Source organism: Vanellus vanellus (genome assembly GCF_965231255.1).
Source record: "Vanellus vanellus genome assembly, chromosome: 16".
Taxonomy (NCBI): domain Eukaryota; kingdom Metazoa; phylum Chordata; class Aves; order Charadriiformes; family Charadriidae; genus Vanellus; species Vanellus vanellus.
In genome coordinates, this window is record NC_138921.1 from 4138164 (window position 1) to 4159697 (window position 21534).

The 21534-nt window shown below is 40.2% G+C and overlaps 1 protein-coding gene across 3 annotated transcripts in view; it reads right to left on the minus strand.

Moving 5' to 3' along the window:
* Positions 1-21534, minus strand: part of TAOK3 (TAO kinase 3) — a 94550-nt gene that overhangs the window by 19158 nt on the left and 53858 nt on the right. Inside the window, exons 10-14 of one of the 3 annotated variants that reach the window (XM_082491386.1) lie at positions 21295-21386; positions 19188-19281; positions 17631-17712; positions 11582-11749; positions 8439-8645 (exon numbers count right to left, since the gene is read on the minus strand). In XM_082491386.1, coding sequence (XP_082347512.1) covers positions 8439-8645; positions 11582-11749; positions 17631-17712; positions 19188-19281; positions 21295-21386 — 643 coding nt within the window. Of the gene's footprint in view, positions 1-8438; positions 8646-11581; positions 11750-17630; positions 17713-19187; positions 19282-20746; positions 20928-21294; positions 21387-21534 lie in introns of those variants that run through there. The other 2 variants (XM_082491387.1, XM_082491388.1) reach the window with 2 other exon arrangements.

The window sequence follows — 21534 nt, forward strand, 5'->3', positions numbered from 1 at the left end:
AAAGAGCTGAACAACATGTTGATTTAAAGTGCTTTAAACCAGATACCTTTTCTCATAGTCTTCACTTTGAGTGTGTACGGTCTACACTCACCTTTCACTTGCCTTTGCACGTAGAGAGCACAACCACCAAGACCATCACAGAACCAAGCCAGCACCAGCTCCTCGGTACCCACCCGAGGGAAACAGAACAAGCTAAAACAGGTAAAAAGGACAATTCTCCATAAAAGGAGTAGGACTAGAGAGTGTAATAAAAAGCTGCAGTTTCATTTTATATTGGTCATCCTTATAGTGGACTTTTTGTTGCACTGCATTAACAGGGGAAGGCAGTGTTCCAGAAGGACAATTACTGGCAATTGGGCTGATCTTAGATTTCCAACTTGTGCACGTTCATATGACAGGCAGGGCTCTCAGACTTGCATACATTCCTGAGAAAGGTACGCCTTGGGCGCTAGAATAGTCATATCAAAAAAAAATAATTTTGATTAAACATTTAAAGTCTGACAGTATCACTCAGTTTAATTGAACTTGTGGCTTCACTGGAAGAATATCAATCCCAAGTTTTCTCTCGCCCATCAAGTAGGTGTGAGAAGGACTCTGTGAAATACAATTGGGGATACCCCAGGCAACCCAAAGCAGAGGGGCCGCCTACCAGCATCACCTTTTAGTTTGGTATTTCTATGGCTATGTTTTGGAGCCCTGCGGCACGATGGCGCCCTAGCCAGGCAAGGGGCAGTGCTAGAAGCCACACTCAGCTTGGCCTCTCACTCTCCAAGCAACAGCTCTGCAGAGATAAACCTGGCTCTGCGGGGCTTGTGCAAACCCAGCCTCAGGTGAATGCAGCGGTACAAAGCAAGCTGGAGCAAGGGGAAGGGAGCCAGCACCTACAAAAGGGAACTCCTTTGTTACATGCTGGAACTGGAGCACCTCATACACAAAATAAAGCTGAATAAGTGGTAAAGATCTGTACAAGACTTACCCATCTGAACCATGGAGGACTCAAGAGAAACAAACCTACTCAGGACCTATGAAGTTAAGGTGGAGGCAGGCCAAATATTACCCATGGTCATACACTAAGCCTGCAGCAGCACGTGTGAGCCTACAAGGTTCCCAAGGTCTGCTAGCAACACCCCAAATCCCTGGACCATCTTCCCTCTCGCCATTACATTAGTATGCCAGGGTGAATGTGAAATATTAAAACCAGAGAAGTAGCAAATCACTGAAAAAAGAGGCTTTTAAAACAGGCATTCAGATTTTTCAGAATGCTCCAAAACACCACCTAATATGATGAGTTGAAATTAGAATTACTTCCTAAATGGGAATCTTAGTCTGCGGGTTACTTTCTGTTATCTAAGAGGTGGATTCTTAGAGGGCAGAATGTCATCCTCGTTTTGTTTGTGGGACTTCTAGTTACTTCAGTGCACATAAGGAGCTCTCAGAACAATCTTATTGCCCTTCAGGAACATGAATTAACTGCATTCTCCATTTCAAATTGAGCTGGGCAAGGAATGGGAAAATTCCTTTCCAACTAAGCAAGCAAAAGGACAGGTTTCAAGTGGACAGAAATCTCTGTGGTTGTCCTTGGCACCCCTTAATCTGGGATCCGAGGCTTCTGCATCAGGCAGGCAACCACCGTTAACTCTCAAATAAGCCCCTGCAACCTTAATAGGCAAAACATTTTTCAGAAAACCTATCATGCCACCAGAAATAAAATCACTTGACATGAAGAGTTGCCAAATTTAGCAATTTACACTACCACTGCTAGTAAACAGAGACCTGTAAGACAAATAAACCTAAGAGTAGCTGTATCTCCACCAACCTTCCTCAGACAATGCAACTGATGGCTACTATGACAGACATCTACCTACAAGCCCAGAAAATAGATTTCTGCTCTTTTTATTCTATTTTTCCTCTCCCAAAAGCTTGCTAAGAGACACTGAAATCCTATCTCCTTTCAGATGTTGGCACAAATCAGGAAGTTTTGTTTCAAACTTTTAGCTCCAGATTTGTGGGAAACAAAGATCCCAAAGCAGCACTTCAGCTCAAGTTACTCAGTAAGTAAAATCTGATTGAAAGCACCCCAGAAACCCATCAAGTTTGGGTCAGGGTATCTCTCAACCCTAAATCTGCAGTTCAAACACTGGTTTGTTTTTAAAGTAATGTATCTTTCGCGTATATTTCACTTTCCATCCCTTTTCTGCATTTATTGCAACATTTGCCTTATCAGTACAACTTCAGGCATGCTCAGATTGCAACTCCCATTAAACCATTAAAATCCTTCTATTTAGGGTCAACAATCTAGAATCTTCAACTTCCTACTAAAGAAATAATTTGTTCTTCTGACTGTATTATCTGCTACATAAACAGTTTACAGGCTGACCACAACAAATGGGGGTCTTTAGCTGGGTGCTGGCTTTGAAATTGCCGATCATATCTGCCAGGACAAAATACTCTCAAACATTTCTACAGTATTATCTGATCAGAGAGCTGGGGAAGCTTCCAGTTACCTACATGATGCTAAAGAGCAAGTCTCCCAAAAACAATGAAAAAATCCTAAAGGCAGGACTCCTACATATAGTACGGATTAATAAGTAACCTTAATAAAAAAAAAAAAAAAAGAAAAATTGTTCTTGTGGAAGTTAATCTCTGGATAAATAGACATACAGAGAAGCAGTCAGAACATTTGTTCGGACACAAATTGATTCAAGCAGATTCTAGCTGGATGTCTAAATGGCCACATCTGACGGTGTATTGTCTGAGCATCTTACAATGCTCATGGGTTTCAAGCCGATGAGTCTTGTCCAAGGTCACCCTACAGAGTAAGAACCTGAATTTTGCTCTCTAGAGCCCCACGCCAGTTCTACCACACACTGTCTTTTCATCCTTCTCACTGAAAAAAGTGCTTTACCATCTCCAGTGCCCGACACCAGCGCAACATTTCAGCAGTATCTGCTTAACACCGTTGCCACGCATTTTTAAGAACAACACTAACAGCACTTTCATTGTATGTTCAAGCTATTCCAACTAGACTCCTTCCTGATGACACTTAATTACACTGATCATGTAATTTTGGGGTTTTTTTTTTTTTTGTTTTTTTTTTTTTTTTTTTTTTTTTTTTAGAGACAGGCGTAGCTTGTTCCAAGAAACACTAGGGGGAAAAAAACCCCACAAACACATTGCTACAAACAAACCATCCTAGGTGAATAAAATACCTGCTCAGAAGACAAATGGAACAAGCAAACAGAAGACAACTCCGTAAGTAGATACGAGTTGCTTTTTTTCCTACAGAAAAAAATAATCAATGAGAATTTTGCCTCAGATTTTAATCACAGCAAAACCAGGAAGACAGACCTATAAATTGCATTTGATATTTACATTTTTTCAGTATATAACATTGTCATATGGCTGAACAACCCTTGCACTGACAAAGCATCGAACACAAGTGCAAAGAATTAACAAAATACAAACAGAGAAAAAGTCCCATTGTCTTCAGCAGCTGATTCTGAAACGAACATACACCCCAACTGCAAACTCTGATCACACTGGACCAGCCCAAAGCTGAAACATCCAAACTTTTGCCTCAAAAGGAACATTCACTTGCACAACGTGTCTTGCGTTATGCACCCTAAAAAACCTTCACAAACACTGTTTACACAAGAGGACTCACCAGCTGGAAAGGAGTGCCAGTCTCCTAGGCAAATAGGAAGGGCAATTTCTGAGCCATAGTAAGGACTTTAATGGAACTGCAGCAAATCCATTCCTTCTGAGAATTCAAAAAGCAAGGAAAACAACAGCGTGCCCTTGTTCATTTTAATACATTGCACTAAATACCTCGATAATCTACAGAGAGGTTTAAGTAGCAAGAGTCTCTCAAGAAAAGGCTTCATGTCATCAACCTGCTTGACATGATTCCAGAAGGTACGCGAGGGGTCATCCCTGCTGGCACTCGCCAGCCAAAACTCAGTAAGTCATTACCTAAATATCCTTTACATCTCATAAAAGCAACATCTTTTCCAAGTAAGAATCATAAATCTTGATCTGTAGGTAAACACCCTTAGCTTTGCCTCAGCTGTACCTGACATAGGACCCCCACGCCAGAGCACTCTCCATCCACGGAATTCAGCATGAACGCTGCATGTCAATCCTGGCAGTGACCGGTGATGTATACAGGTTAATTTAATGGATTTGGAAAGTCACTCAAGTTGCAAATTATTACACAAGTATGTTTTTATTACAGACATTGGGCAAGAATTTGTGATGATCAATTATGACCATCCTCTTTTCATCCTTTTGTTAAAAACTAGATTTTAATCAGAAGATTTCCCTGATATTTTTATTGCCCAACTTTCACCTTTGTAAGTACAGACGATTTTAAGGTTGAAGCGAGTAACAGCAACAACTCTGTATTGCAGTTGAACAAAACAATACCGTACTGGCTTTTTGTTTAGATTCAAAAGGACCAACCTTTTTTACTATTGTAAAGTTTTACGGAAATAAAACCATACCATGTGGGAGCATTCTAAATCCTACCACTTGGCATATTCATTTAGGGCAACAAAATAATATTTCTGGGAAGCCACTTGTACACACACAGACATATACCAGCAGTTGAACAGCGCAGATGACAAACTACTTACAATGCATCAACTGGTGCCTATATTCTTAGGAAGCCAAAATCTTCATCCTCATTTTAAGATGAATTAACAGGTACCTCCCTGCTTTTAAAAATTGGGTTATGTGTCTTTGAAGCACAATGTATTTGGAGTTTAACTCCCTGCTCCATTTTGACTTTTTTTTTTTTCCGCTCTCAGATACAATTGGGTTTGCATTAGAGCTGTCATTTACTCTTCAGTTCTCAACCTGTGTAGCTGAACAACTGAATTAGGTCCCAACAGGAGATGGACGTGAGAATGCGTATCCATAGGTAAGATGATCCTTGGATGGAGAAGCACAGTCTCTCAAAAGAGAGACGTTAGAAAATCGGAATTCTTACACTGATCATATAGTGCCTTACATGGGGGAGGTCACCAATCTGAAACATGCAAAGGGGCAAGGAAGAGTTCTAGCAGGACAGCTCACCCAAGCTGGACGTGCAAATTCCCTGTAAAAAAAACTTGCTGGTGATTATGGCATCCTCCTGTAGAAGCAGTGTTTGATCCTAAGGATGGACCGAGATCCCAGGAAGGGAGGATGCAGGCTTCCTGCCTGAGTACCAGGCATTATTACACTTTTTTCCTCTCTCCTAAGTTATATAAAAAGCTACACATTCAATTAGGGCTTATTATTCTTATTTTCTTCCTGTCCAGTGATTTTTCTTCCAATTTACAAGCATTTCTTCTGCTGACAGGTAGGAGTCACCTTTGTTCTAAGCACAAGTTTAGAAACACGGAGCTCTACTGCTGCCCCAAAGCTTTTGTATTGTGCCTGCTTTTCAGGGAGGATTTATTAATAATACTATTCTCCATCAGGCAAAATGCAACCATCTTGGCTATCACGAACCAGCGTAGCCAGTGAAACTTAACTAGATCAGCAGCAGGCCGTTTCACTTACTCTACGACCACAACACAATTTTGGAAGTTACAGCCAGCTAGCAGCTGTTAAAAAAAAACAAAACACATAAAACACTGTTTACAAATGCTTTTGCTCCATCAGCCTGTTTCTTACGCTTTGCCTCAGAGTAGTTGGTCACGGTATAGATGCTAGGAGTGCTTGAGGGGGATGGTCAAAGCTTCTCTCAGCCCAACACTACGCAGGTGATGCAGCGAGAGCCTGAGGGCTGCTCCTGATTTACACCAAGTAAACGCTACTCCAGGTTGGCTCCTCACACCAAGCAGCGGGCTGAAGCACTGAAGGCTGGGAACTGTATTTCACACACGACCACAGACTTCTTCTTCATTCTACTTTTTACAATTGCACATGACATTCTGGGGCTGTGGTCCAAAGAAATCAAAAAGGCCTCTGACACTTAGAGCTTTGAGCCTTCAAAAATATCAACAGTCTAGGCAATTTTGCCATCTTGGTCACTTTACACAGTCTGGTACATCCGGAGGTTGTTAATTAACACATTTGTGGAATACCATAATTTTACACAACACTTTGATTTAACCTGTGTCAAAACAATCTCGTATGTGACCCTATGCCCACATAATGGGGACAGCTGGCTAATTATGTTCTTCAATATTTTCTTTTCAGCCTTTATAGGCTGATTAAATGCAAAACAAAAGCTTAATCTAAACTTGAACCCAGGTTCTTTCCATTTTGTTTGTGATTAGGCTCCAGAGCATCAGCACTCCCTACTTTTCGCCTGCTAGAACAAAACCAACTTGTGTGGATCAGCTTCATCACAGTTTACAGAAACACAGTTAAAGCCCATACACAGACAAATGGAAGTTTCTTCAGAATCAGAAACTTCACCTTGAAAATAGAGTGGGATGTATGTGCATATAAACCCCCTGAAATGTCCTGTTCCAATTTTAGTCTTTTCACATGTATTAATATACATGTAAAGCAGTTTTCCATTTAAAATTGCATTCCCCAAAGTAAGAGAGAATACAAAAATAATTTACTAAATTAAAACACTCTATTTGCAGACTGGAATATGTCCTGCTACACATAGTCTAAATTCACCTTATGTGTACATACAGCAGAAGGTAACACCTGCTAATTGAGACCAAACTCGCTCCACTGCACCGAGCAGCAACTGCAGCCTATTGTTAACTACTTTGTAAAGACCATCAAGTGAAGACCTGGGTTTGTGCTTTCAAGATTACCCTAACACACATGAGCTAAGTGATCTAGAGGTGATTGCTTTTACAATACTTCAGTTACCACTATGCAAGAGACTCTGTTTTTCCAAACGAAATAACAATAACTTGCATGTGGCGTCATGCTTATGCATTCTACTCAACTGAATGTCTTAAAGTAAACAACAGCTACACAGAAGTCCAAAAGGACTGAATTCATAGCCTCAGAAATCTTCCTGTACTTGTGCTTTAGAAGTGCCACACAACCACTGTAAACCAAAATATTATTCTTAAAACCAAGCAGGGACTTGACTTCTTTCACAAATGTAATTTATGTCTGATGGGAGTGGCTCACATTTTGTTTTAATCAACTGTAATGACATTGACCAGTCAGTAACATGATAATGTATGACATCTATTCTAATGCATATGTAAATATGACTACTTAACAATGTGAAATCAGAATTAATACACATTTCTGAAGCCCACAGAAAGTAGGACAAAGCTCCAACTATAATCACCCAGAACATAGAATCAGTTGCGCCACTCTTCTTCAGGACGGTTCCTCGGGCTGATATTTTGTACCTAACGTTATTTTTTCGAAAAGGTGAAAATAAAATCTTCTCTAAAGGTGATATGGCAGATGTATTTGAGAAAGATGTAAACCCCTGAAACCTATGCAACTTATCTACCAGTATCTTTAAATATGCAAGGCAATCTTTTTGTTGAAGGCAAAATTTCTTGAGCTCTCCTCTTATAAGTGCTTCAGTATTCAATTACACAAACACTGTATTTCAGGGGGAAAAATTGCTTACAAATATTTAGTTAGTTAGAACTAAGCTTTGCTGTAACCCTACAAATGAGAAATTCATACTTTTAAGCTGCTGTAATGTTTTAGCTCCTCTGGCAAAAAGCATACGTACACTTTGAAGCTCTTCGCAAATGCAGTCACACAAACAACCTACATTTTACTGCCCACTAGCAAACAACACTGCTAAGGCCAAGCCAAAACTATTTCAGTCAAACAATCTTAGATTAGATGCTGACTTACAGCTAGACAATTTTAGCTTGCTATCTAGCACTAAGGAAACAAAAGGCAACAGATCACAGCATGCAGCAAAAGAGCAGAAAAGCATTGAGTGGAACTTGACTCAAAACATACCTCGTGGGAAGGGTCCAAAGTTCTGCACACTTCCACTTCTCATGAGGGAAATCCAAGCGCAAGCAGATTTTAATCATACACTGTGACTGGTAAATGGTTAGCTTAGCTGCTACGACCACTTGTCACCATACTACATATTACAGTACAATCATTCACAAGGAAACAAGGAGCGATGGCAAGCAGAGCTGAAGAAGTGCACATGCGGGGCTGAGTAAGGAGGCATGCAGTAAGTTTGTTTGAACCCTGCCTAGACACTGACAGCACTATCTTTCATTAGTGGCCTCTTTTTATTTTCAGAGGTTATCTAAATGCAGTTTAGCTTTAAAAAAAAAAAACCAAAAAACCAAAAAAACAACCACCAAACCACAAACCAAAACCACAGAACTTGATTCTGGCAAGCCCAGCACCAGCTCCTGCTTTCAGCAGATGGCTCAGCACAAGACCACAGCACACTGATCGTTGGGCCCTACGCGGGTGAGCCAACGTGAGCAACAGCAGGGACTGCGGGAAGCTATGGAGAGCACCAGCGAACATACCTTCTTATGAACAACGGAGGAAGTGGAATTAATTGTGCTCTCGTCACTATGCATCATGACCAGTTCAGGGCTGCTCTCATCCAGGACCTCCTGCATGCTGCTGACACTGCTGCTCTGACTGCCTGTGCTCACAGACATGCTCGGGATGGAATGGTTGCTGCCCAGACTATCCATCTTCCTACTCAGGTTTGATCCATGCTCACTGTCCTATAAAACAAGGGGCATCAGTTACAAATACTGCAGGAGATCACCTGCCCAGCATATGCCTGCAGTGCCCAAAGTTTGTTTTAAAGGCAACTCCAGAGTTGAATGTTCTTTGCTTGTTATTTTGGCAACTACGTTTCTCAGTGCTGCTTGGGTTATGAAATACTCCACATGGGGCAGTTAGCTTTTGCCTCTTCTGCAATCTAACTACACCAGGCTTCAAGCCAATTTTTTCCACATATCAGTAAGTCTGGGCATGGCTCTTGGCTTGAATAAGAGACATCCAGGGATACTGGATGGCCAGTGGAAGGAGTCTCATAATTAACAGGAGCAATCTAAGTTTGTATTAAAGCAATGTTCCAAGTCAGGGTACGTTACAACACATTTTGTGAATCAGAAGAGATGTAAGACAATGAACCCATTTCTTTATGATTTGATAACTATCACATGGTGCTTAACAGGTGTAGAGGTTTTAACCTCCATGTCCCAAGCAGTCAGCAAGTACATTTTGCCAAGCTAAAAAAACCCTTTACCTTGTGTTTTCAGCCAAGACAAATTTTTCATTCACCTTTTAGCAGCTGACTCAGAAGTGCCTGCATTATTAGTGATTAAAACTGTTGTAATCTACTTAGTCATATGTAAGTAATTATTCCTCGTATAGGACTTTTTTTTTTTATTCCACAGACAAATATCAGATGTCAGCAGTCTTTTTTTCTTGTTGCATACTCATACCAGCTCAGTAATCCCAGAGTATGTGCTTAATCTGGACTGACTTTGAGAATCTATGGAGTCCTTTGTAATTAACTTGTGGGGCACTGAAGAGGTTTGCAAGGAGTTCACAGTGAGGACCAAGAACTGCAAACAACCTTCAGCTCCTGGTCTGAAATAGCCTTGATTCACCAAAAGGAGTGGCTTACTACTGCACCCAGTTTGTCCTGGCCTCCAGAGTGATCTTGGGGAGAATTACATTACAAATCAATTAACAGGGTACTCATTTTGTTGGAAACTGACAGAAAGATGAAGTTGACAGACTTGACAGATTTGTATTTGATTGGGGAATTATTTTTTAAGCAATCAGCAGATTGTTCAGAGCCTGTGTAAGAGCACTTAAAATCCAAAAAGCAAAATAATACTCTTTCACAGAGAACATATGGACACGAGAATGAAAACACTTCCAGGATGCTTATATAAAGTTGCAGAAGAAATAATATAATGAAGCACCTGAGATGAGGATATGGCTCTAATTAACGAATGTATATGCACAAAGGACAGAGATAAGGTTGCATATGCAACCTTAACATTGACTTCCTGACTTGAATACTTTCCAAGTGACCTTTACTGTCTTCCAAGAGCTCTGAGGAAAGCATTAGTAGTATTTTAAGTGTTAAAGGTTTATAATGCTCCTTTTCTACCTTTGAAAGTCTACAGTAGAAAAATGAACTGCCTTGTGGCATTTACAGTTGAGCAGCTTCTGTTAACCAGTTAAGTAGTAATCAAAGCAAGTGCTTTTTCCTTTCACTGCCAAGTTAGTGATACGAGCAGTACAACATCCTTTCGTGGTACACAAGCTCAGTGGTAAAACACAGTGCAGAGCATGCTGTGCACATGCAGAGTGTGAGCTTCATTAGTGTTAATTCCTAGAGATACAATCTCTTTTCTTTCCCCTTTATTGAGAAGTGGGGACAGGAGCACAGAAGATACATCTTGGAGTCAACTCCTACCAGATGTATCCCATTCAGTTGTTGAGCTTGGATCTGCTGAACAGTTAGGTGGGAAACACATCCCCTTGCTCTTTCTTACCCTTTCACTCTTCTAACAGCTTTTCACACGCAGGTAGACAAAGCTTGAAGGTCTCTGTGCAAAAACCTGACAAATTCCCACTCTGCCCGCCCCAACAACCAAGCTCCAGATTTAGAAGTTGTCTAGCTGGAACGTTAGAACAGAAGCACTTCATAGCTTTAATCACAGTGGCTCCTGTTCTTGCTTCTTCCATGTATCTCCTTCAACACAAGGGACAGTGCTGTCAGTCCCCTCCTTCTGTCTGCTCCCCTGACACCCAGGCTCACCACCCATTTCTTCAGCCAGAGCTCTAGTTTAGCCTTAAAGGAACACTTGACACACACAAATCTCAAACCCAAGTCCCTGAATATATGCCGAGCTTGGGCATCTCACTGCATATTATCTTGCTATACTGCAGCAAATAGGAATACAAAACAAACACCAATTTGCCTGTCAATTTTTTTTTTTTTTTTTGAGAACCAGTCCTGGATTTATTTATCCAATGTGCCTGCACCAAATGATATTAATGTCCGTCTAACCTCATCACTTGAAAAATGACTGGTTTCCTTCTCTAAGCCACACTTAGCGTCAATTATCATACACTGATTAAGTGGGTTGTTTATTACAAAATTCAGCTTCAGTTTAAATCTTATTCTTTAATATTTTTTTTTCTTTAATAGTAAAGAATTTTAAAAAAATAATTCTTACTAATTTGGTAATTTGCTTTTTAGCGCAGGATAGGCCAATTAGTTTACAATAAAGCAACTGAAAAAAAAATGCTAACATTAATCAAGGGGTCTTTACTGTGCTTCTGAGACTGAAAAGCTTGGACTGTCAACAGACCCTCCTTCAAACAGGCTTTGAGCCACTTTATTCTCAAAGAGAATCTCCCTCCAAAAGAGTTTCTTCCCTAAAACTTTCAGAAGAAAAGCCAACATTTGAAAACCCCAAAGTTTTTAAGTTGCTAATAAATGCACCAAGTAAAGGCTACTGTCACTCATTATCCTACCTATATCTCCACTGATCCAGACGATATTCCAATAACATGGATTGCATCCTCACCTAAGCTGTGCTTGTTCTGCCCCCTTAAGTGGGGGGAACATGTCACTTGCCCTAAAATTATTTGTAACAGTGCAAATGGGGTCATAAAACAAAAGTACCTCCTCCTCTTCTTGAGACTCGGTCAGTGGGCCATTCCGTGTCTCTTGGAAAAGGATTTTCTTCATTTTCCGGTATTGAAGGTTATCCAATTCACGTACTGCATCTTTTGTCCTTTGTATGAGGTCTATTAGTACCCTTGGTGGTCGGTCTCGGCGAACAAAATCATGCTAAATTAAAGGAAAACAAAACACAGCTTCAGGCATGACACTAGTATCTTTGATGTAAAGACAAGGACACAGTGACTTTTTTTAAGAGACAGCTGAAATGACAGTTCATATTCAGTAATTGGTCTGTTCATACTCAATAATTAGTAATACCCATTATGAAAGACTCAAACCACACTCAGCACTGAATACACCGACTGTGCTCATCACTACGTCAAGTAACCAAACTGACCATACTACGCGCTGTGAGTTTTGACACGTAGGCTGCAAAACATTTTGTCCAGAAGTCAGAAGATATTCTTAAGCACAGAATTCAACTAAATGTACAGTAGAGAAAAGTGAGGCAAAAATCTCTTCGCCACATGAAAGTCACGTGCGCGTGTAGGCATGTGCACAGGCACATCAGTAGCAGGAGAAGCTGAGTAGCGGACGGAGAGGTGCGAGACCTGGCTGGCCCTTCGCAAGCTCTCTCTAGCCCTCACTCCCCGATTCACTTTTCTGTCTGAAATGGAACAGTCTGGACCGGGGTCGGGTTTTCTGAGCTCTCCAGGCAGCAGCACAGCTAATCCGTTCCTTCCCGAGCTCGTTTGCTTGATGTGTGCCAGGTACAAGACAGTGCCACTTCAAACCTTACAAAGGCATAGGACTTTAAAATGAGCAAAATGCATAAAAAGACAAAAAGAAGATTCAATCCTGATTATGCAAGGTTACCTGCCTAAGCTACATGCAAAGGTTTATCCTGCATCTATCTATTCCAACTCATACATAAAACCAGTAAGAAGACCGCAAGGTTTGTTTATACTTAAAGCATTTGTAGCCAATTTGAGTTAAAGCAAAAGCAGGTTCTCACCACCTCCTGCTAAGGATGTACCTAGAAGCACCGGTTTTAAGTGCAGACAATAATAAATTCTTCAATGGAATTTGCGTACATGATTAAAGGCTCTTCTCTGACTTATCAGATACGTTCTTCTGAACTGTACAACTTGCAGCAGAGTACGAAAGCCTTGCAGCTTTCTTATTTAACCTTTGACTAAAGTAGACAGTCTGAGTATACACTTGATGAAATTCTACATGGAATCACTACAATTGGGTACATTGCTTAATATGTATCATTGGAGATGGCCTGAAGGCACAAATGTCTTCTGCACATTTCTAGAAACATTAACAATGAAAAAGAGAAAGGGGAAAATGTTGTTCTCTATCCTGCCTTGCAATTGCCTTTTGTTAGAGAGCCTCAACAGCTGGACCCCACCTGGAAAGAAATTCTCAGGAGGGTCATGTCTGCCCACTGGGCCTCCCAGCTCTTTGCACACCTGGTGACCTCAGGGTCCCTTAGGACAGGGAAGAGCACCTCTCCCATACATGTGTTGTCATCCCTCAAGTTGAAGAACTAATACATCCAGCTGTAGCTAGAGTAACCAAGATGTGAAAGCCAGTCCTCCAAACAGGAGTCTTACGTACAAAAAAGTTGAAAGGATGAGCTGATCCTCTTTTAATGATTTGTAAATAAGCATGGAGAGTATTGTGCCACAGGCTTATTTCTTTTTTTTAATTGAATTCAAATTGTTGATCATTTGAGTTTTGCTAACGGGTACAGCTAATCATTTCGCTATCAATTTTTTCCTAATAGTGATGGTGTTCATTTTTGAATTATAGTTAAAAGTTCTGAACATCATTGCACACAGGAGCAAAATGAATCATTTCTGCTCCTCAATGCAGATAACCACCATTTATTTCTCTGTAACCAGTAACAATCTGCAGTCTATCTATGATAAGAAAAAAGGTAACCATTTTTATCTCATTGTAGATAATTTTTAGAAAGCAGTAATGCATTTTGAACAATGATCCTGAACTTAAATTCATCCTTTATGTCCAGTGTCTACTTGTTTATGCATATTCTTTAGCAGTGCAAATACTCATTTCTCCGGAAAGATTATGTGCTTCATATTCAAGCACTACTTAAATACCAGAATGCAACCACATGGAAACTGTAGGGCAGATGCACAAAAGTGAAAACCAAAAGGCTCTTGCATAATGCAAATACAATTCTGGCTGCTCACTTGCATTACCTAGTTGTCTAAATTGCACATAGAAGAGGTAGGCACCCCTCTGCCAGGTACTGTGCAACTCTAAGAAACGATGGCTGAAAGGACTTAAATTTGTCCACTTTCTCCAAATGTCAAGGAAAAAAACCCCAAACAAACAAAACCAAAACAACTCAAAGGGAGGAAGAGTAAGTCTAAAGGCATCTTCCAAGTTGGTGGTGACTAACAGAACAAGTCTCCTAGGAATGTCATGCAAGCTGAGAAAAATAGGGAAACTGTTTAAAACAAATTTTAAAATGGCTTTGATTTTAAAAGTGAAAAACACTAGCGACATAGTTTTGAGGCTTTTAAAATTTATTTTTTATTTTTAATTTCAACTGCATTGTAGTATCACTACAGTCATTTGACTATTTTCATCTGGGATAGTGAATGGAAACTGAATTAATTCTCAAACACCTCATTCAAAATTCGGTTCTCTAAGAAAATGTGGCCACAAAAAGTTGCTCTATCCCTTTTTACTATTCACAAGTGAAAAACCCTAAAACCACAGAAAGATCTTCAATCTTATAATCTAACAAGCTTTAGGGAGAGGTACTGCAGGAGAGAACATCTAGGGTACTGTTCTGAAAGTCTAAAAGCAAATAAAAAGATTGAATATACATGACTCCAGAATAAGATCTCAGCTCCAATTGTTTGTACAGACTCCAACCTAAGGTACTCATGAAATCATATCCCTCAATGAACTTACACTATTCCTAGAGAGCAGAAAGGCTGCCAATCCACATGAATGAATCATTCTGAAACCCACAACATAAACCTATTAGCTGGTCAAAGGATCGTCAGGGTGCTGCAAGCAGAACCAGAGAACAAAACGCCAGTTGTGTGCCACAGCACAAACGTATCGCAGGAAAAAAAAAAAAAAAAAAAAAAAAAGATATATACCAGGCGCCGAAGAGAGTACAAACAAGCTCGTTCATCAGCCTTTACCTGGAGAGTGAAGGCATGAGGGTTAAATATTCTATATGGTCCAGGCTTAAAGCAAGGACAGAAGCGAGTGCAAAGCTAGCTGTTCAGTAAAGACGGCAGGATTTCGATTTCTCTCTTCAAGAACCAAGAGACTGAGAAACATCCATGAGAATGCATTTCACTGAGCTGAAAGAGCAACAAGAGAAGCCATAAAACAAAGGCTGAATGGTAGCCCTAGAACAAAAAATCAGCATGAAAAGGCTGTCAGGTAGACATAGAGCAGCAATCTAACCTACTGTAGAAATTAAGCTGCTAGCAATTCCTCTGCTCAAATATTTAAGGAAAAAACGAGTCCTGTTTACCTGGTGTGGAACAGCAGCATGCCATGCAATGCTCTCCAGCAGCTATGTACGGCAACCAGAGCAATAGCAGGGCCACTAATGAAATTTAAAGAAAGGAAATACTTCCAAAAAAAAAAAAAAAAAAAGCCTTATGGAAAAAGAGATGGACAGGATTTCACACATCCCTACCTTCTAATGGAAGTCTGCTCCTGAACTTCCCAAACACAAAGCCCTTGGAGTTATAAGCAGTTCCTGTACTTCTCAGGTAAACTGAAACCCAGTGACTTAAACTGGAACTGATTTATGATTCACTGACAAAACTTTGGCAAACTCTGGACACATCACTCCCAGCACAGGTCCCCCTCCTACATGCTCTTGGCAATTATGAACCTGTACATGGCACTTTCCAAAATGGTATAGTTATTTCCAAAACAAGTTCTAATTAGTTGGGTTCAGCATAGAAACTATTAAAGGGATATAAACAACTTTTGGGTTTGGTGGTTTGATTAGGGGCAGAAGTTAACCTAGGCCTATCCTGTTAGTGCTACTTTTAACAGCTAAGTATGATGCATGAATATAGCAAAGAAGCAAACACATTACAAGATGTTAATGAATCAAGAGGAATTGCTCAAAACCCATCCAGGACAAAGAGATGATTGGAAAATGGAAAGGAGATCAGAAACACGAATAGAAATACAACACTGCACAACTAGAGACAGAAGTTGAAAAAAATGTGATGTCTGGAAATACACAATTAAAAAAAAAACAGATGCAAAGTATGTTTGGTAAGTAATAATGTGAGAAGGGATCTACAGTTAGCACTAATCTGTAAATTTGTGAGGACTTCTGCACCAGACAGCAGTCAAAAGAGCACAGCATCGCAACCTCCTACTGTAACACCACAGAGCAGAGTAATACTTCCACCACACCTGGAGTAAAACTTCGATATGTATATTAGCACCAGAAGTGCCTATCCAGCCAGAGTAACTTTAGACAAGGAAAAAACCCAACCCAAAAAGTAGATCAGAAAGGCCCAAATGAATGATTTACATGAATACAGCAAAAACAAGAGTTGAACTGAGATCAGGCAGAAAGATCATGAAAAGATGCATATTCAAAAGGTATACACAGCTAAAGAATTAATTGTGCTCGCATTAGCATTACTAGAGAAAAAAAGGTCAAGATAACCTTCCCGAACTTCATCAGTGTCTGTCTAAAAAAGACAAGACAGGACGGTTCAGAGCACCCCAGACAGAACAATCCTGCTCTGACCAGAAGATAAACTTAGGTCATCCAGTCTCTTTCCATCTCTAATACCCATGCTCCTTTAAATAATCAGCCACTATCTGTAAATCTTTATTAAGAGCTCAATCCTCTGATCATGTGGAGTATAATTCTCAAAGCACTACCAGCTCTGCAAAAGATTTGCTATTGCCTATGCATCTTATGAAGACCGCTTTAAGTCTAGATTTTGAGTAGCAATTAAAATGGATTTTTAGATTTTCTGTCATTTTCACAGAGAAAGCCTGTAGTAAATTACAAGCCTTAAATCTTACTGAAATTGCATATAAGCTTAGGAGCAAGTATTGCCTGTTACACAACAGAAAAATAACATTTTTCCTTACTGAAGAAGGTAAAAAAAAAAGTAGTTAACAGTTACATTATTTTACACAAAACTGCATAACTGGTCCAAAAAGATCTTCACTTTTACACAAGCAACAAGTTATAGTTTCCCCACTCCCTCTGCCCCCACTTAGAAGGCGAAGAGAGTTGCCTCCAGTGTCCTCCCTCATTTCTGTCTGCTCTTTCAGACACCACATAGTGCTGCATGGTCACAGCTCAGGCCATCCTTCTGACAGCACAGTACAGCAGAGAGGCTGATGAAAATTCCTTCTTCATCAAAGCAGGAGGAAACACGCTCCTAAGTCCTGTCTACACACAAAACTATTGGCTGGAATTCACTTCTGCCGTACAGATTTAACTAACCCAGCTCTGGACCTGTTTGTCCTTGATAATACTTGCAGTCAAAGTACATACAGCATTGTCTTGGAAAAAAAAATATAAAAAAAATAAAATCAAGATTAAGTTCTTCTATCCTCCTCCTGCTGACAGGTCCTTCCTTCAGCTAAAAATCCTGTTACACTATTATCCCATGAGGCTTGCAAGTTCTCCATCACAACTGTAACCTCTGCAGAGCTCTGGGGCACAAGAGGAACACGGTACTGGGCTGCTCCCCCTGCTCAACAGTGTAACTGTCTCACCAAACAGCCTAACTCTACTTGACTGCAGTAGTATGATTCTTGAGCATCACATTATAAAGAGTATTGTGACTGACATAACAGGCAAAGTCAGGAAACAAAGTTGAACAACCTAAAATACTCTTCAGAAGACCCCGAAACTCTACTGATTCAGATGAGAGCAAAACCAATAATTTTTTTTTTTTTAGGGCAATTATTTGTTCACTGTCTTTAGAATTATTTTTGTAGACAAACAGATTTTTCCCAAATTTCTGGAAAAGTTTTGAAAAATTACCCGTAACAGATCTGTTGATGATGGCCTTTCCTGAGGTATTTTCTGTAAGCAGTAATCAACAAATCCCCTAAAGGAGTCTGACCTGTAAATAAAAAAAAAAAAAAAAAAAAAGAAAAGAAAAAGTTCTAAATGAAAAAGAAGCTTAGGATCTGGAATATACTCAGACTTATTAGCACAAAGCAAAAGAAAAACCTTGACTGATTTGTTCTTAAATTCTAGGGCAGAGAAATTAACCGGACTTTTCCAAATTCTGAGTAAGTTGACCCCACCAGTTCCTTCAACAGTTCAAGACTGTTAAAGCAAACATGGACACACAATTACCCCCAGCCACAATCTGAAAACCAAGCAAGAACTATGTGTACCAGTCACTATTTTCAATTTTACTTCAACTACTTAAAAATAGACAACAATGGAACTACTAGTAAGTCCAGAAACACACTTTTAAAGCTAGCTGATGAAATGGCTCTCTTGAAGCTTCCCACCATTTGTAACACCGACTCAGCAAAACGCCTTTATACAAGGCTTAGTTCAACAAATCTTTAGGTTATATATGAACTTGTATCATAACTGGAGAGAAGAAAACTGATCTTCTAGGTGCCATTGAGCTCAAAAGCAGCATGAAAGGCACCTTGCTTACTCCCTGTGTTCTCAAAGCCACAGAGAGCAAACAGGTGACTATAAACAAAGTGCTTGCTATCAAGAATACTGATTCTTATACTGCAGTCACAAGTAGTGTGCATTGCCAAATCTGCACAGAATAACATGGGTATCAGTATGCAGATATGAGACCAAGTTTTTTCAATCTTGAAAAATGGACAAAACAGAGCTGATGAAATAAGGAAACTGAAGTGGAGCGTTTTTGAGAAAATGGTCAGCGATGAAACAAATATGCTACTTAAATGCATAGCAGTGTAACTAGGGGAACTTCACACCTCTCCAGGAGCTACTGTTTCAGGCCACCTGCAGACTCTGCCAAGCATCACTGCATAGCTACATTCCACTCTCGGGTACAGGGAAGAGGAAACGAGTAACCCCCGTGCTCCCACAGAATAACAAACCATTCTAGTATCAAAGCTCAGATTCTGGAACAAGCCTGTAGCATGGGGAGTATTTACTGGCCACAGAGCTCTGATCACTTTTGAAGTCACTCACTGGAAAAAAAATAATAATCTAATTATCTCTATATTCTGTGTACCTCTCCCCTCCCTTTCTCTACATTGCAGCTGCACTACAATTCTTCTGTCAGGGATCTTTTGCAGCTGGAAACTTTGCTGATGCTGAACTATGGCTGGCTTAATGCATCCAAGAATATTTTAATTCCTACAGCATTTACAGCCCCGTAATTAACACCTCCACACATTTAGATTGTAGCACAGCCAAAGTGACAGAAGGTCAAAATTGAGCCTGCCTACGCAGGAGCATTATTGGAGAACACAGTCAAATCACTACATTGCAACAAACACTTTTCTTGTCAGACTTGAACCATGTAGAGAGTGTTGCAGAGCAATTTCAGGGGAAAAAAAAAAGTTTACAAAGATGTGGTAATAGCTCTCTTACCATTCATTTGACTGTAACGTAGGGGAATCATTCTGGGCTATGTGATATAAGGCACTCATTGCATTCATGTTGAAAAGTGGAGGCTTCCTTTCAGCTAGAAAAAGAAGAGAAAGGTGTGATAAGGCAGTCTGGAAAGAAAAGGAGAAATATATGGAAGTATGAGCAGGGTAACAATGGTAAATCAATAGCTCATTACTGTCCTCAACAGATTTAAGCTAATTATCTTAATATTCTAGGTTAGACCAGGACAACCACTCAAGGAAAGCTGTAATTCACCTGAAGAGGGGATGATGAAATCCAAAGAGAACAGGATGCAAATTATAAGGTAAATTTTCCAGTGAATTTTACCTTAACAGCAACTTTTCACACCTGACCTGCTATGGTAAGATCAGCGGAAGCTGACTAAAACAGAGCTCAGACATACAGAATGTCCGGGCTAGGAAATTTAGGTATCAATCCCTACACATCTTTGATGCACTGCTGTAGCATCTGCATGAAGGGAAAAGAGTGGCTGCCTGTTTCATCTGTCATCGGCAGTCACCTGCAAGTAGGACAGTTTGCCAAATTCACTTGCCAGATGTGTCATTAACTCTCCCTAACTAAAATTCTTCCTAATCCTTGCACCAGGAGGACACCTACCTACCAGCCCCTGACCTCTCAGGAGCGCAGCAGATGTCACACAGAAATGGAGAAAGGCCAATTCTCACCAGCTAAGGTCAGTCATGCCAATCAGCCCATGAGGCCAGGATTTTTAGGTTCATGTCAGGTCAGAGCAATCACTTGTCCTTCACATGCAGCATGCATGCAAACCACCGCATTTTCTTTGCTTTAAACACTACTTATTTTAGGCTACACAAGAAATTAAGACCAGCATTCAAAGAAAGCCAAGCGGTGCTCAACAAGAGATTTCCTCCCACTGCTGCCTGACCCCATGTTCAGATATGGAATCATGCAAAGGCAAAGCTCTAACTTTTTTTTTTTAAGTTTATTACTTCTCAAAAGTATAATATTAAAAAAAAGCAAACCCATCAACTACGTAAAATGGCTTTGAGGTTCTTGACTGAAAAGCTCCGCAGAAATTCTACTATCAGACTCAGGAGGGTAGCATAACATCTATTCTGCCACTGTGATTGAGTCCTTGAGAGGCCACAACTAGTGTAAATTCCACATGAAAAAGATCAGTGGCCATGCGGAAGAACAGAAGTCTAGAACTTCTGATTTTTGCATTCTTTCTATCAAAATACAGATTGCATCAGCAAGGCATTAGTGCTGGCACATGAAATACAACACAGGAAGCCACTAGTCATTTACACCATTACCATCTCCATATCGGGGTCAACATTTCTTCCCATTCTGTACGTCCCCTTCTTTCTTATCTTGTATATATTTTGCTGATTAAACATTTACAAATAACATTTTCAGTGAACTTGCCCTCACAATAAGTTCTTGATGTACTGCTGTCAAATACAATCCATATCAAGAGTATCTTTGAAAATAATCTACTCAGCACATGCAACGTCAATATTCAAACTTAAAGTGCACACATCTGCTCTGTATACCTGCTATCACATCTACATCTGCTTCAGGTTGTGTGGATGCGTATCATTTGCCCTTTGCAGTGCAAACCCTTTTCTTCTCATGTAAAGAACCTGTCCACGTTGATTCGTGCCACAAACTTTCAGCTGAGATTGAAGATTTTTGTTTCAGAGAGTGAGGAAGTAAGAAGAATGGAAAATTAAATGTAGGTCCCTTCTGACACAATTCTTAGGACACCAGTTCCCTTGACATAATAGCTGGAACAAAACCCAGCTCGAAAAATACAGGCTATAAACCACAGTTTCTTCTCACACAAGACTACAATCCTCTAGTTACTAAGGGAATAACTGAGCACACCAGATTAACATTAAAGCACGGCAGCACTAGTGGCTTGCTCTTGATTTGCCAGTGAGTAAAAGATTTAACTTAACTGACAGTGCTTTCCAAGTCAGGCTTTTTAAAGAAAAAACCCCAAACTTATGAGGAATAAGAATCTTCTGTTTTTTCAGGACTTTCTAATAAATATTGCAGACAATTAATTATTCATCTCAGCTGCCAAATATTTACTCACCTAACTCAATACACGTGATTCCAAGAGACCAGACATCCACCTTTCCATCATACTGTCCCTCGTCCATAGCAAGGATCACCTCTGGTGCCATCCTACCAACCACAGTGCAAAACATGCGGGTTAGGGGATACAAATTTTGACTCCCAGCACGTAGCTTAAAATGAGATGGCTTCATTATCTTCAGCAGCACAGCGGACCAGAACTTAAAGAGCCAGCACGGAGCTGAGGAAAGCCATGCTG